The 17685-nt window shown below is 38.3% G+C and overlaps 1 protein-coding gene across 2 annotated transcripts; it reads left to right on the top strand.

Annotated features, from left to right (window-relative positions):
- The first annotated feature begins 94 nt into the window (after positions 1-94).
- On the top strand, positions 95-17636 carry alpk3a (alpha-kinase 3a). Of its 2 annotated transcripts, XM_084124147.1 has the most exons (15): positions 95-292; positions 405-513; positions 821-1094; positions 2150-2271; positions 2420-2537; positions 2710-4069; positions 7754-10232; positions 11538-11685; positions 13871-13998; positions 14116-14151; positions 14284-14558; positions 15575-15663; positions 15976-16193; positions 16292-16340; positions 16434-17636. In XM_084124147.1, exons 3-15 carry the CDS (start codon positions 958-960, stop codon positions 16774-16776), a joined length of 5502 nt encoding a protein of 1833 aa, XP_083980273.1. In that variant the 5' UTR covers positions 95-292; positions 405-513; positions 821-957; the 3' UTR covers positions 16777-17636. The 2 variants fall into 2 exon arrangements, with proteins under 2 accessions (XP_083980273.1, XP_083980274.1); XM_084124148.1 differs by lacking the exon at positions 95-292 and having other exon boundaries at positions 496-513; positions 969-1094.
- The last annotated feature ends 49 nt before the right edge of the window (positions 17637-17685 follow it).

The raw sequence follows: 17685 nt of genomic DNA on the forward strand, positions 1-17685 counted from the left end.
GTGGGAAAGATTGTTGACTGTTATGGGGAGGGTGTACAGACAGAGTGACATAGAGGGGGTTGTCCTAATTAAACCTGGGCAATGCTTGGAGCTTGTCTGAAGAGCTGCCATCAAGATCACTTGCATCAGATCACTGCACTTTCACCTGACATACCATATTGGATGAATTTGGCTACATTTACACACATTAGCCCATTTCTATGCATGTTCACACATCTCTAAACAGTGTTATCATTCAGTCAGAGCGAGAATTACAGGATCTCATGAAGCTGACAGATAAGGAATGATTAAGGCAGGTGATATTTATGTATATATTAATTTTTTTCTTGGACGCTTGCTTTCAAGTGGCTTCAGAGCAATGGCTAGTTGTGGAAAATGTGATGTGCTCTTGCGCCTATTTGTAGGCCTGCTATAAATAGGTTCTTGCTGGCAACACATGCTCTGCTGTGATTGACAATTCTAGTGCTACTGGGACATCAGACTCCAAAGAACAGGCAAAGAAACATGCTAATGGTAAGTTCTTTAAGTGTTATACTGCAATATATTTTTGTCAAGCAATTCAAAGTTAGTCAGTATATGTGTTGGTTGAAATCAATTACAAATGTTCGTGTTTGACCAAATTAAAAGTAACAAACACCGGATCCTATTTATAACTACTCTGTACAAATGGTTTGCTTGTTGAGACTAGTTGTCCTCAAAACAGAACGGTTATGCCTAAACTATATTTTAAAATTGTAATTTTATATTATTAATGGTAGTACTTTTTAAAGTGTTTGTATTTCTCAATTTGAATTGATTTGTATTTGTTCCCCTTTTTCAGTAGTTCTCCAGTTAGTTACAAAGTGGAATTCTGCATTTTGGTTCCAAAAGCCTGGAGACAAACCTCAATTTTATTCTACAGAAATATTGAAACCCCAGAGGGGTTTTTTGGACTGTTGAAGTTATTTGTTTTGGACAATGACATCCAGGAGGCCCATGACCCGCTCTTTCTCTGGAAATGGGAGATCTGGAAGCCAAAATGGGGAGGATGTTTCATCGGCAAACGGAAGGTCCGATAGCCGCAACTACCTCTCCAACGTTAGGCCTGAAAACAGGTAAAAAAAAATAAATAAGTGAATGTTCAGTATGATTGAGTGTGTTTGTTCTGCCTTATATGCTTATGAAAAATTGAAAAGTCTTAATTATCCATACCTCCAGTTTGGATGTTAATTTTGAGGTTTATGATGGTTTTTAATTCTTGAGAAAGAAATATTAAATGTGATAACATAATATCAAATAGTATTAGTGTATTAATTATATAATATTAATAGTATGTAATTTGCTTTAATTGGAACATAATTATTGCTTTGCTACATTTGCCTTTTCTGATACTTATTTTTTTAAATAAGATGTCATTTTATCATACTGTAATTTGAATGCAGTCACAAAATCTGTTTGTCATCAGTTTAATGGTTTTGTTTTTGCTGAAATACTGACGTAATTGTGGTTACCACATTGGTTGTATTGTGTTTGCTCAACAACGGTTTTGCCAAAAGAGACCACAACATTCTCACCATTAACGACACCATTTACTGTATGACTTCATTACAGTTGCTCCTGGCTTAATCACTGCCACACGTGATACTCCTTAGTTTAGATATTCTTGTCTGATGAGTGTCCCTTTGATTTGCCTCTTTTCTAAATAGCTTTTCAACTCACAGTTATTCAAACTACAGGCCTTCGAGGTAATAAAAGCTTCTCAAAAGGTCAATCCTAATCTAACTACACTTCAGATAACTATTTCTGTTCCCCAACATGCCTTTTTTCCTTTGGTTTGTTTTACAATCTCAGAAATACCCAATTTGCATTTGATTTGCAGCGTGATTATGACAGTATTGTGCTTGATGTACAAATCTTTCAATCCTCCAAACCCACCCAACCAAATAACCACAGAATATTGGACATGGAAAAGTGCACTAAAAATGTTTTAGTCAGGCTAAAATAATATCCTCTCACCCTGTTAACACCCTGCAGCCTTTCCTCCCAGTCACGTCAATAATTCTAATTTTATATTATAATAGTAATGTTTGGAATAATTTTATATAATAAATACCTGCTTTTCTTATATATGATGATTGTTGAGTTGACACACTGTATTTGCCGTCTCTAGGAGTACATTATGTACCGTCATGGCTCATTTGACAGAAGACACCCAGCCATGTTTTGAGACCACCATAAAATCAAAGGCAGTGTCAGAAACGTGCAATGTCAAATTCTCTTGTGTGGTCACGGGTAAGTTTTTTACTTATGATTATGAAAATAAATGTTAAGTTTAAAACATGAAATACCTATGTTAAAGACTTTTCAATATAATATATATATTCTGGGTTAAATGAATGTTATTGTAATGAATAAGACCAAACCTCCTTATTTCCACCAGGTTACCCGGCTCCTGAGCTGACCTGGTACAAAGATGACATGGAGTTAGATCGATATTGTGGCCTTCCCAAATATGAAATATTTCGCAATGAAAAATTTCACACACTTCAAATCTACAAGTATGTTACTTGATTCAGACTAGTCAGCTTATTTTCTACACATTTCACATTTCTAAAGCAATACAACTCATTTTTTTTCAAAACATTGTATGACATTACACCCAAATCAATGCTTTAACTGTTTTAGTAGTGACTACACAATGACTATAACCACATTTGCTTCGTTCGGCAGCTGTACAGAAGAAGATGCAGCCATTTATCAGGCCTCAGCGAGGAACAGTAAGGGCATTGTCTCTTGTTCCGGGGTACTGGAGGTGGGGACCATGAGCGAGTACATGATCCACCAAAGGTTCTTCGCCAAACTGAAACAGAAGGCTGAGATCAAGCGGCGAGAGCTGGAAGAGAGTCGACGTCGGGGTAAGGAGAACATCCAGAAGGAACAATTACATGTGATTAACCAGGAACGCTTACTAAGGAAGCGTAGGATTCCTGCTGGGAACGAACCCCTGAGCTCCTCTCCCACAACCCAGGATGGAGAGGAGAATGTGGCCTCCCAAGGAACAGAAGAACTGCAGCCTGCACTCATAGACGATACGTCTGAGAGCATCATGGCGCAGGCTTCTGTAGGAGCCACAGAGATGAATGCGGAGAATGGTAATGAGAAACTCAACCGTATCTGCGATCCAATGGAGGTGGTCACCACGAAGCAGTCCACCAAAGAGAAACCGGACGAAAAGAAGCAGCGTATTACCAATGGATTTGATGAGGTGGGTATTATTAATCCCACCCAGAGCAACGGAAAACAAGAGGATGCTTATGAAGGAATGAGCCTGGCAAAATACTTATCTGAGTCTGTGAAGTCACAGGCTGCTGAGCAACATCAGAGTCCTGAGATCATGGACGTCAATGATAGTCCTGTCCAAGCAGAAAAAGAGCTGGAGCAGGAACGAGAAAGATTAAAAGAAGAGGAGAGGGACCGATCAAGAGAAATAGAGCGGGAGAAAGAGCGAGAGCGAGCCAAAGAAAGAAAACGAGAGAAAATGAGGCAAACAGAACAAGAACAAAGAGCTGCGTCTGGGCCTTCAACCAAAGCCGCATCACACAAAGAGCCAGAACCTCAACACAAGTCAGCTCTAACCTCGGTTCTTCACTCCTTAAAGGACATGTTCTTCGGCAAAAGCAAGAAGTCTACAGAGACAGCAGAAACCACATGGAGAGCTAGTGAAGTGATCATAGAAAATGAAATTCCTCATGAGATACACCTCCCTCCCTCACAAACACCTCCTCAAGAGGTGACCTTCGGGCAGGATACACCAAAGCTGGTCCAGGAATCATCTCAAACGACGGACTTGGAAGTAAAAACAGAGTCTTTGCAACAAACACAAGATTCAACCACCCCTAATAATATCATAAACTCTAATTCAGATGAATTCCATGCAAACAAACCTGAGGATGTGTCTCCCACTCCTGAAAGACATCTTGAGAGCATTGGAGCAACACTTAGACTTTCTGTGGAGGAGCAGAAGGAGATGCCAAAAGAGGAGAGCAGTCCAGAGGACGTCATGCAGATTTCTCATTCGCTGCTTTTCAAGGTGAGTTCATCGCACTTCTCACTTTACAACCTGCCGGTTTTGTCCATCTAGTGCAAGGCTTCCTGCACCACAGCACATGGGAGCTATTTATAGATGGTACATTTGTGCAGCAAGACTTGAGTTTAATTACACCAGTCCATGGCCAAGATGATGACACAAACTATACCCAAGAGAACACAGTAGGCAGCTTTGAGGTTGTTTGATCTTTGACTTTATCATGTGAGGATTCAGGGAGTCAGCAATGTTCATATATAGACTATTTTCTGAGCAAAACTGCAAACACAGTGTTTGGGATATAGGAAAAAAGGTGGGGACTAAAGTCTGAGAGCATGCACTAGACTAGTGGGAATGCTTTACTAATTAAATACAATATTTATTACAATGTTATATTGTACAATAATATATTATCAGCATAACAGTTGAAGAGAAAAGTTCTCTCTTTTTTCCCTTTTTTTTAGAATTTTATTTATATTTTGGACTCGGTATGTTTTGGGTGGGTATGATTTTTCTTTTTTTAATGTTTTTGAATTTATCCTTGACTAAGATTAATAAATGCTATAGAAGTATTGTTTATTCTTAGTTCAAGTTAACTAAAGTAGTTAACTAGCGTTAACTAATAAAACCTTATTGTAAAGTGTTACTTATTATTGCAAAAATAAAAATAAAAATGTATATATATAAACAGCATTTATTTGAAATATTAATATTTTGTAACAATGTTTCTTTACTGTCACTTTTGATCAATTTGATGGATCCAGTTGGGGAAAAAAATTCTGACCCCAAACTTTTAAGCAGTATTGTATAAACTCAAACACAACTCGCATGGAAATATTTATCTGTGCTCTGCTTTTGTCTCATTTACGGTTCTCTTAAGACTTTGAGTAAGGCCTGCTGTCTCTTTAAAAGGACAATCAATAATGTCCAGAGTGAGCATGAGTCAACTGGCTGGATTTCAGCTTATCTAGAATAGTTTGAAAGGGAGTTTGCATGCGTCAGAAACACTTAAGAACAACAAAAATCATATTCACTCATAAGGACCAACTAGTATTCTTAAAGTCAACATAAAATGGCATTTACAACTACTTTAATGTGATGTACTTCCAAAAAACATGTGGGGTGGAACTTTATTTTCTCCCTATAATTGAAAAGAAAGGCATTACGTTACATTAAATCGTGCATGCATTAAGAAAGTAAACAGGGTCCATGCCATATTCATGTTGACTTTAAATGGGCGTGTTTTAATGTTAGTACAGGTCAGGACATGAGGAATGACAGTTGCTGGACACTAAGACAAGATGACAAAACCTCTTCACATTTTCTAGATTCTTTGGTTCCCTGTGTCTTAAAATAAACCTGTTTCTAATCTGTGCTCAGAGAAGCCATACCATACAAAGAGTAATTGTATGTTAAACTCATATAGCTACATTATGTAAAAGAAACCAAATTCAGCTGACAGTTCTGTTCTTTGGAATAAGGATTCTTCACCGTTGCTCAAATTTTCCACTTGCATGTAAAACCTTTATCTCAGTGTGTAAATTATGCCCAAGATGGTTATTAGTAATTTTGGTTTTAGATTTTAGTTGTTGCATTATGGACATGTTTACTTATAACTATAAAAAGCTTCTTTCTTGGCAAGAATATGCACATGGCAGTCTCACATGATTTCTAAAATGCCATGTCTGAAGATTACAGAGAAATGAGGCTGTTAGAAAGGCATGTGGAACCACAGTGATTGCATCATCGCTTAAAACCAGACACGGCTAAATGCTAATAACATTTCATGTTTGTTAGTCAACAAGGTGAATGTCACCTTTAATTCATTGACGTGCTCTACAATCTCAGACAGGACAAGCATGTGATAGCTTTGCACCTGGCAGTGGCATGCAACATATTCAGATGTTTTATTTCCAATTTAAAGTGGAAGTGCAACAACCCTAGCGTCTCGTGGGAAGTTAATGTTAGTTGTTGTGGTGTGTCAGTTAGAGGAACCCTGCACATAAATTTTGATCCCTGTGTGTTGAATCACAACAGAGGAACTTCTGTTAAAAGAAAGTTGTCGTAGGCACGGCTTATTAATGTGATAAGCTACTTCTGTCACTACTGAACAGTTAATTTTCTCTTTTTTTCTTTTTTTCTTTTTTTTACAGTTAAATGTAGTAGTCATGTACATTGTAGTCATAACATTCTAAACTGATTACATTATATACAACAATTGTGTAATAAGGTTATATAGTTTAAAGTCAGCATGTAAGAAAAATGGAAATTCACCCCCTATTTTATAAATGCATGTTATCGATCTTATTGTGAACAATTCATCCGTTTAATTTTTTTTATTTTGATGTCTTAATTGGATCACATCTCAAAATCCAATCAACAACCAATGGACAGAACCAAGTCCCCCCCCCCCACACACACACACACACACATTTTTTCGTTTCCGATAATCCACTTGGATATACGTAACAATGTGAAAGATCTGTCGCTACTTCCGTTTCATTGTGATTTTAGGGCTCTACCTGAGGCTTACAAAAACAACTTTTAATACTAAATTAGCAGATGAGCACAGAAAAACATTCAAGCAGTTGATACTAGTGGCAACTTTTGGCACCAAATGGAATTGCAATCTGTTTGTTTGCGCTCGGTCGGACATAACAACATTGGTTCAACCAATGGTGTGACTTTGGAGGCGGGGCTACCTGTCTGTCTGATCAGCACAAAAATGACAAAATTCACCTTTTAAGATCTGTTGTAGGCCCATATTGGAGACAAATCATTATTATGGTACATACCACTTACCACAAGAAAACAAAGGAATTGTGGGAAAAATATATATTTTTTCTAGACTAGAATGTTATGCATTGTATTTAAAATTTATAAATTTAAAACATGGGCATCATTAATTATGTAAAATGCATAATGTATTATCTATATATACTTAAAATGTATTGATAAGTGTTTTTAAGTCATTGCTAATGTGGTCTGATGGTGTAAGTCAAATATCAAATGTCACTAGATGGGGGCGTTGTCAAGTTGACCTGACAGGTCATAAATAAATAGTATGTTGTTTTTCCTCCTAGTACATGGAAAGTTGCACAAGATTGATAGTACAAATGTGTATATTGTTTCAAATATAACAGCTCAAAAAACAAGTGAAGAAACAGACTGACAACAAATAGTTAAGGTGTGTCCTTATTGAATATATATTTTTTTTAATCAAAAACGTTGTTGTTATATATTGTTTATATTGATTGAAATCTAAGCTTTTACAAAAACATCTTCCTCAGCCATTAATTGCATTATTTTAGAAGCACACTGTAACAATACAAACATAAGAGTGATCAGTTTACTCTTCATTACTATCCCATAATTAATATCAAATGCCATAAACATACCCCCGGTTTCACAGACAAGGCCAAAGCCTAGTCTCAGACTAAAATGTATGTTTGAGCTGTTTTAACTGAAAGCAACATGCACTGAGATATCTTAAAATATTGATTGATTTGTCTTAAGATGCACACTAGTAATGTTTTTTTCAAAGCCACATTTATAAAAGCGACTTAAATGTCCTAATTGAACTAAGGTCTAATCCTGGCTTAATCTAAACCCTGTCTGTGAAACCAGACAATAAAGTTCTAATGCATGCCAAATGTTAAATATTTAACAAGCAACCGTTTATGTCTCAAGGCTACAGATGACCATACTAAACCCAGCACCACTGATGTTCCTGCCTCTGTGGACTTGCCCGATCCTTTATGTCAGACTGAAAAGCTGGAATTTGCCTATCCTGTGGATGAGCTCATGGGAGGTGCTGAGGAAATGCATATTTTAGAGGAACAGGGGGGCTCCGCTGCCCCCCTGACAGACCTCATCATGGCAGACCTGGAAAGCATGCAGTGTTGTGAGAGCCAGCCAGAGTCTCAGCTTTCACAGCTTGCCGACTTTGTCCCTACCCAAATGCACACTGAGTCCCAGTCAGCGGAGCTGAGGATAGAAGAGAGCAAAGAGCCCTGTGAGTCAAATGAGAAAGTAATTCCTCATATGGAGGAGGAAAGTGTTATAAAAACGCTAGAGGGAGGTTCACTGACAGAGGAAAATAAAGAGGAGATTGATGGTGCAATAGAAATGAAATCTTTCTCTGCGGGGGAAAAAGAGTCGGAGAGTGACTTTGTCATAAAAGAGTCAGTCCTTCCTGTAGTTGTAGTGAGTGAAAGAGAATATGAAATTAATGATCAAAATTCATTGTCCCCAGCATCAGGGCTAAGTCAAGAAGGGGATTCTGTCGCTGTCGTATCTAAGAGTGCAATGGAAATTGATTTTATTCCAAACGAAAAATCTATACCAGCACTAAATGTTAGTTTCACAGATAATATAGAAGTTGCAGCTGACTCTGCTACAGCGAATGACTTTAAAATGGAGGAAGATAAGAATGATAAAAGCATTCCAAGTCAGAGCAGGAGTGCTGAAGACAAGGGAAAATATAGTGGTGAAGATAAGATAGAGAAAAGCACTGAGAAAGAGAGGGAGGATAAGGAAAAGGGCAGTGTTAATGCTGAAAAACTGAAGGATGATTCCATTCAACCAAAGAAAGATGATGTGAAGCAAAACAAGAATGTTGTTCCAGAGACAGAAGCATCTATTGTGACTCCAGAGATGGAGATCCCCAAAAGTCCAAGACGAGGTGAGACCGAGGTTACGGAAACTCAATCGAGGCCATACAAAGTTGATAAACCAAAACTCCTAACAAAAACACAAGCCGAGAGACGATTATCAGAGAAGGACCAATCAGCAGTCCAACCAATTATAATACTCCCCGATACAAGAGAAACCGTTATCAAAAACGTGGCAAAGAAGAGATCCATGCCACTCATCCCAGAAATCAAGGTCACATTGCCAGAAAGAGTCAAACGTGAAGAACCTATTATTGCGCCTAGAAGTGAAATGTTGAAATTAGACCCTGAGCGAGTTATGCAACCTTTAACACAAGAGGTTGCACAGATATTTAGAGAAAAGGAAAGACAGATGGATGATGCAACAAGAGCACCAGGTGAATCAGCTTCCAGCAGTGCCTTAGTTATTACAGACCATTTGGGCGTGACAAGGAGCACTCCATCATCACCTTTCGGGGAGAGAACACGGGAAGTTAAACCACAAAATCTAGATGCAAGAGTGAGAGGTGGAGAAGAACAAGGCAGTAACAACACTGGGTGGGGCAGGGACGATGACAAGAATATCCCTATAATCAACATAGCATGTGCTGATGATAACGCAACCCCTCTTAAACAAGAGCAAACTCACTCAAAGCCCTCACTTCCTGGCATAGTAATTTCACAAGATAATACTCAAGATATTCCCCCCATTTCTGTCACAAATGCAGAAAGACATATCGAGACTTTATTTACACTGCTGAAGACTGAAAGTGACCAACATGATCCAGCCGCTACTTCTGAGAAGTCAAGAGAGCAGCTCATGTCCCAACTGAGTCCTGATATGTCTACAAAAACTTCTCCTAGTATTACCAACCAAGACCCAGACAGAGTTCCTCAACCAAAAGACACAAGAGTAGAGCCTGAAGCTGACAGGCTTCAAAGGGACAAACCTTCCATAGAGAAACTTAGCCTAACAGCCCCTGTGGGACCTACGCTCCCTCCACTAAGTCCTGCCAGTTTGCGAAGGCTTATGGCAAAGAATAATCCAAACTTAGAGAATCAGGGGTCTGTCTCGGGTGCATCAGTAGATGGAAGTGAGAAGAGAGGAGAAGAGAGTGGAGGAAGCACACCCACATCCACTCTATCTTGTGAGAGTAGCCCCAAGATGAAGCGACGAGACAGTCTCACCCTAATACCCTCTGCCACCCCTGAGGAGCTGGCTTCTGGTGCTCGCCGCAAAATCTACCTTGCCAAAACCAAGTCTGAGGATGAGGGATCTGACACGCAGGGTAAGAGGGATAGTCCGTATATGTCGCCCAGTCAGGCTCGCAGGGCAGCTTTCCTGCAACTTCAAAGTGGGCAGCAAACACCTCCCACAGAACGACGTTCACCATTGCTGGCCCGCCGCAAGGCCACACTGGAGGTGCCAAAACCTAAGGAGGAGATTGCAGAGGTGGCAGACGGCACGAAGACAGAAAGCAAACCAGCAGAAAAGGAGAAGTTGGACCCCTTCAAAGGTAGCACATGTGTGTTCTTACGGTGACTGTTCACAGATATCGATGTTTAGTTCAGTTTATCCAGCAGGAACCTACTGAAATTGTTCATATCATCTATTGAAAAGGTTGTCAGATCTGTGCAAGGAAGAACTAACTCTTCTGTTAGCACTGTTAACACTTCATGCAATCTTTACTGACCAATACTGATAATCAGGGCTTGACAAAAACTTTTTTGCTCACCAGCCACTGCGACTTGTGGTTTTCCAAAGTAACTAGCCTCTCAGAAATTTCACTGGCCATAATTTTGACATCGATACCATGGGGAAACCTGCCGTATAGATATTTTTAATACTATCTCATGATTTGGCTTCGGTTATATTAGGCTGCTCTCACTATAAGACCTGACACATGGATTATACTGTTACACGTGTTTTCTTTCTCAAATGTTTACGTTCACTTAAAACATAACTGACTGTGTTTACGTGAATACTCACCAAGACCAGCATTTTGACATTATTTTGTGTGTATTTGACTGTTTAAGGGCGATTAGCAGCGAAAAAGAACTCAATTTAGTACTTAGAAGCAGCTTTATGTGCGCGCACTTTGGGTGTGAGCACAAAATCTGTGGGAATGAGTAAAATTATGCGGAATACCTGCAATCCCACGCCTAAATTAAAGCCCTGTAACATCAACAATATTAATTTGGAGCAAATGAAATGAATGAGTGAGGGGAGGCCGCTTTGTGGGTCAACTTGCTTTCAGAGAGATGAGAGAGAGAGAGTCTATCTATTCTGTGGAAAATTTGTATTGGAAGAGTTTCAGATATTTCAGTATCGAAAAATCAATATTTTTGACTATACTACATTGTCCTTAGTTTATTATTTTAGATGCCTTTTTAAAAGACTACAATTGAAAAATGTGTACCGCCAAAGTGGCTAGTAGGAGTGTCTGTGTTACACGCCATTGCTGAAATCCACCCGCATTTGGCTGGTTGGCGGGTGTTAATGTCAAGCCCTGCTGATAATCTATATGCCAGAGGTGCCAGGTTCAAATGCCGGACAAGCCCCCAATTTATTTTACGACTCTAGTTTGGGACCAACATAAAAAGCAATTAAAATATTGATACCTGAATGCATGACAGTTTTAATTTTAGATGTACAGTATTCTGGTTATTCTCCTGCTTTCTAAGCATGCGTTCTAATTTTGCACTGTTCAGACGTTATCTTGTTTACACCAAGACACAGAGGGACGTCTGCTATGGGGGAAGAGTCAAAACTAGAGAGTACATATCTTTACCTTGTTTCCCCTGATCCTCTTTCCATTCAGCTCCTCAGGTTATCCGCAAGATTAGGGGAGAGCCCTTCTCAGATGCCTCCGGCCACTTGAAGCTTTGGTGCCAGTTTTTTAACATTCTTAGTGACTCCACCATCAAGTGGTACAGAGACGAAGAGGAGATTTTGGAGATCGAAAGACGGTAAATTCCTCTAGTCATTCAACACAGTCTAAAATTTTAACTGTCAAGATACAGAATCCTAAAACAACAGGGAAAAGGACAAGGACAAGTAAAAAGTTACTGTGTTAATCAACAGATTTGCTATAGATGGAAAAATGCCACTGCAGTAAAAAAAAGAAAAGAAAATCCCACACATTGTCATAGCTTGGAAATGTTTATTAAATGGCAATGTTTCTGTTAAAGACCTTTCATGCGTTTTTCTACATATTTGAGCAAAGTACCGAAATGTTGCAATAAAGATCTAACAAAGATTCACAAGTTATGACATTGTGCGTTATCTACTTTTTTTATGTCCTACTATATGAGGCATTTAATGCAGTAAACCTGCATGTATTTATTAAAAGTTATTACCAATATTCTCTGCTTTGTGGAGACTTGTCATTCACTTATTTGTATTTGTCCATGAACCCTACAGCTGTGATTGGTGAGGCCTCAGTCAGACAGAGAGTGTGTAACCCAACACTGCTCAATTGCACCATCAGGGGATATTAAAAGTCTAAATTTATTTCTCACATGCTGTATCAGCACAATGATGCAGTAGCTACTCACACGCAAGCACCCTCAAATGCATCAACTGTGCTAGTGTTTGTAACACTGCCCTCGTGTGGCTGTAAGTTTGTGGCTCTTTTCATTAATAGGATATACAGTATATAGATGCTGCTTTCAAGTCCTCCTGGGAAGTACGTATTTACGAGTTGAGAAGTCGTGTTTACGACATCAGGTGCGTTCAAGCTCTTTCGACGGAGCAAGATGGCGGTGTAAGCTACCCTCTTTTTAAATAACTACACAAGGTTTTTAAACTCTACTTCTAGAAAATGAACAACGAAGAATGTACATCAGGTGTGTTTTGCTTTTTAACCTTTTTTTTATTCATTTATGAAGCCACTGTAAACTTTATTGTTACAAATAATATTATTATATTACAATGCTATTATATTTTGTGCAGGGAATTAGCTTATTTTGTTGTAAATAACAAATCCTGACATTGTCACTGCTAAATAAAATACCTATGAATATTGTGGTATTGTGGCCCAAACATAGACTGTAAAAAAAATAGGGCCCAACTCATAAAGATTGGGGCTTATGCTACCTTCACGTGCTATCGAAAATGTCCTACTACCCACTTCTGAAGTCGAGATTACGAGCTCGTCGCATTCAAGTGCTTTATTGTTGTCCCATTGATTGACAACCATATAAACATTCACCATGCTATCTATAGTCAGCTTGCTGACGATTCTGGAATTTTCGCTGTGTATAATACAGTACACTTCAAATTATTATATATATTAAAAAAATCTAATAAAGAATACCAGTCACAGCAGTATGGAAGTTTGTTTCCACCACTAAATAAAAAATATAAAATGTAATTGTGCCTTTTTATCTCACAATTCTGAATTTTTTTCTTGAAATAGTGTTTACATCTCACAGGTCTGACTTTTTTTCTCAGAATTGCGTGACATAAACTCCCAATTGCGAGTTATAAAGTCAGAATCACGAGTTATAAAGTCAGAATTCCATGATATTAAGTCACAATTACGAGTTATAAAGTCAGAATTGAGAATTCTGAGAAAAGAAATCAGAATTGCAAGATAAAAAGGCGCAATTATCTTTTAAATTGTTTTATTTTGTGGCGAAAACAAGCGTCCATACAGAAGCAATCGTTCTTCCCTCTGCCATGTTTAAAGTTTAACCCACCCAACTCTGGAACTTGGGTATCAAAATTATCCCCGAACTTCCCAGTGGTAAATACGACTTGAGAGAGCGTTCATGTCCAAAACTCGTATTTACAATAATTCCGATACAAAAAATTGTGTAAATTCTTTTACAAAAAAACATGAGCTTCTCACTCGTATTTACGACTTTGTGGTGGAATGTGCGTTCAACTCATAAATACAATCTTTTCGACATGACTTGAACGCACCAGTATATACTATATTAGTTATTATGGGGAATGATTTTAATTGTTACAACCCAAAATTGCAGGGGGCGACATTTGATGTGTACTTTTCTGGTTACACATTCCAGAGTGTTTTTATATTAAAGTTTCCCACCAACCAGCCAAAGCTAAAGTCTCTCTCTCTCTCTCTCTCTCTCTCAAACTCACTCTCTCTCTCTCTCTCTCTCACACACACACTCTCTCTCTCAGTGCTGGGGATGAGGGTCCAGTGGCACTGGCCATAGTCCAGGCTTCCAGCAGAGACTGTGGAGTGTATGGATGCTCAATCAAGAATGAATATGGGACTGACATCACTGATTACTTACTCAGCGCAGACAGTAATTTATAACTCTTTTGGTCCATTAATAAACAGAAATCTGCTAAACATCTGTTGAATCATTATTTTTCATGTGTTATTTATTATGTTTACCTTTACTCTGTTTCCCTTTGGGCAGTACTGGCAGAATTCTTCTTAAGGGATGATTTAGAAGGTATGACTTCTGAAGGAAATCAAGTGTGTTTATTGCTATGAATTATACTATTGCTATGAATTTTTGAAGCTTTGTGTTGTTTACCCATCTAAGTTTCAAATGCTCTATTTCTGTATATGTCTGTAATCTCAGTTGGAGAAGAGATTGAGATGACACCAATGATGTTCACCAAAGGCCTGGCAGACTCTGGTTATTGGGGCGAGAAATTCTTTGGTCGCATCATGACGGAAGAGGTGCAGATTGGAGAGGGATGTGTGCACAAGACCTGCAGGGCAAAGGTCATCTATGGTTTGGACCCTGTCTTTGAGTCAGGCACCACGTGCATCACTAAAGTAAGAAATCCCATCGCATATGGGGCCAAGGAGGAGAGCAACCTGGTCGAGAGAAATCTAGAGATCACCAGACAGGTTAGAATCTTATTGGATCGCACAATTTACATTTATAGTTAATCCTGGAACCCAGCAAAAACTATAAAAAGACGCATCAGCATCATTTGTGACCCTGGACCACAAAACCAGTCACATGGGTCAATTTTTTGAAATTGAGATTTATACATCACCTAAAAGCTGAATAAATAAGCTTTCCATTGATATGGTTTGTTAGGATAGGAGAATATTTGGCCAAGATACAACTATTTGAAAATTTGGAAACTGAGGGTGCAAAAAAATCGAAAAATTGAGAAGATCGCCTTTAAAGTTGTCCATTTATGTTCGCGATTCTGCCGCATTCACTCACAAAAATACATGTTTTATATATTTACGGTAGGAAATGTACAAAATATCTTCATGGAACATGATCTTTACTTAATGTCCTAATGCTTTTTGGCATAAAAGATAAATCGATCATTTTGACCCATACAATGTATTGTTGGCTATTGCCACAAATATACCCGTGCGACTTGTGACTGGTTTTGTGATCCAGGGTCACATTTATTCATCTGTATTTCTTTGTATAGTGAAACAGAAGGATATCTGAGAATGCCAGCGCTTCAGGGAAAGTGGTGATTTTTACTGCTAAGCTCCAAAAAGGTCCATAATATTATCATAAAAGTAGTCACGATGTGCTCTATATTACACGTCATTATAACTTTATGAAGTGACTGGATGAGAACCAATGGGGTTCTCAAATGTGAATAATATTTGAGAGGGAATTGTTATCAGTAAATATATTTTTAATCATTAGCACTCAATATACCAATTAATACAGCAAACAAGTCTTGCCTCATTGTTTTTATGGTCTTTTTGGATCGTGTATTATCATTGTATAGAAAAATAGCCACTCAGATATTCTGTCAGAATTATGAAAAACATTTGTGAATAAACAATTACTCTAATTTGGGGGTGGATGCACAGATTTTTACCACAATGACTTTCAGTCTGTATTTTTTCCAAGTATAAGTTTTTTGTTCTTTTCTTATCCTCAGGATTGTAAAATCCAGAATACCGTTCGGGAATACTGCAAAATATTTGCTGCTGAGGCCAGAGTGATCGAGAACTTTGGATTCTCATTAGAGTAGGTCATGGAATACAACAACATTTCAAACTATGAATATTGTCTCTATGAATATATATATAATATGTACACTAGGTTCCATTATAGATATCAGTATCTAAGACTAAGAACTTGATAACTACTATTTTGTCTCTGACGTGCTACAAATCTGTCAAAACATTTTGAGATAATTTGTGATTTATTTGATGAACATTTAACTGTGTGTTCTATGAAGTAATACTGACTGAAATATGTTTCTGTGGAATGCATATGGCAATCAAATAAGAAACGACATCAAAATGATCTAATTTTATTCTTTGTTGCTCCTTTCAGAGTGATCCCCCTCCATCTGATGTATCGGCCCGCCAATACAGTTCCATATGCTTCAGTAGAGACAGATCTGAAGGGTGTGTTTTTGAAATACTGCCTGATGGACCGCACAGGGAGACTGATCGCCAGAACCACCTCTGAAGTGGAGCAGAAGTGTTGCGCTTTCCAGCATTGGATCCATCAGTGGACCAATGGAAACATCCTGGTTACCCGTTTAGAAGGTAAAGAGAAATTTACTTCAACACTGCAACTTGAGTATGTTGCTTAGTGCTATATATTCCCAATATTTAAGTATAAAATAATCTCTTGTGTGTTTCAGGTGTCGATACGAAGATCACAAGCATTGAAATTGCTACTAAGTCTAAAGGGTTGGTATATTTTACTATACAAGATTCAAATTTGTACCTATTTTTCTTATATTTCCACTTCTTCTAAGTCTAATATTTCCATTCATGCTGCAGGTATCAGGGCCTCACCGATAAAGGATCTCCAAAGATAATCGAGCAGTTCATTACCCAACATCAGTGCAACTATTACTGTGGATTGTTGAGCCTAAGACCGTTAAAGCCAGTGGATTCTCTCCTGCAGCCTAAGATAAAGACCTCCAGGAGCCCTCTACTGGCCCGGAGAGGTGTAACAGGCTCATCCAGCCCTCAGCTTCAGAAGAAAGTAAATAGCCCTCAGTCCACCAGGAAAGGCACGTCAAGCCCCAAAGTGGTTAAAAAGACAAGTGAATCCGGGGAGAACAATTCCACTACCAAACACAAAGCTGTGGAGGTCCCAAAACCTGTCAGGATGAGGTAGAGAGAAGGACTAGAGCTCTTGAAAACATAATGCAAAGCTAAAGCAAACTAGGGCATACTTTTTTTGATTTTCTTACCAAACTTTAGTTTGGAGCCTGTATAATTATCTATAGCTACTGTTGTACAGGACAAATGGCTTCCTATAAATGGATCCTGTCCATTGTCTTTGCACATAGTGTCTAAAATGCAACAACTAAGGAAGAAATGACTATATAGAAACATGAAAAGTAAATGGATGATTGACCAGAGGTGTTGTGGCCATTTTTAATATAACTGTGAACTGCTTTGCAGCTATAAGTCACCATTTATACCTCCTGAGAGCACCTTCACTTTATTTTTAAGAGCTGAATCTCCTTTCAAGACTATCACTGGAGATAGATATAAAACCAGGACCGCCTGTAGACGGATGAACAATGTTTTCAGATAGACTCTGGAACTTTATGATTTATTCAAATGTTCCTATGTCAAGTTTATATGACTGAGGAACCATGAGAGAGGGAGTTTCTTAAGGATTCCTCAAGCATCTGTGATGTATGTGTCTCAGCTGTGTAGTAATGCAGCTTTTTTTTTTTGTCACTGAGAGGCTTTTTATAGTGGATTGTTCTGCTTTTATGAATATGGCCATAAATATGCAACACCAGTGCACCAATCTTGGTTGTATATGGGCAAACTATTAGCATCATTTTCAGTGCAGATTTGTTTTTATCTCAAATGTGTCTCCTAGAAGAGCGAAAATCATGAACTTTATTGTCACAGTAAAGCCATTTACTACTGACCTTTCAGACTGTTCATGTGTCATATATCTCTAGATCCCTGCAACTTCACACAACTGGGCTAATATTTTTGTGAGCATAAGAGATTTTTCTCTTATTTCTTTCAAAAACATTAAAAAGTCTTACCAACTCCAACA

Source organism: Abramis brama (genome assembly GCF_963993115.1).
Source record: "Abramis brama genome assembly, chromosome: 9".
NCBI lineage: Eukaryota > Metazoa > Chordata > Actinopteri > Cypriniformes > Leuciscidae > Abramis > Abramis brama.

Coding starts and splice junctions, on each gene's coding strand:
- alpk3a (XM_084124147.1), top strand. CDS start 958: ATGACATCCAGGAGGCCCATGACCCGCTCTTTCTCTGGAAATGGGAGA. Junction 14,152..14,283: donor CTTAAGGGATGATTTAGAAG/GTATGACTTCTG, acceptor CTGTAATCTCAG/TTGGAGAAGAGATTGAGATG. Junction 16,194..16,291: donor CCTGGTTACCCGTTTAGAAG/GTAAAGAGAAAT, acceptor TGTGTGTTTCAG/GTGTCGATACGAAGATCACA.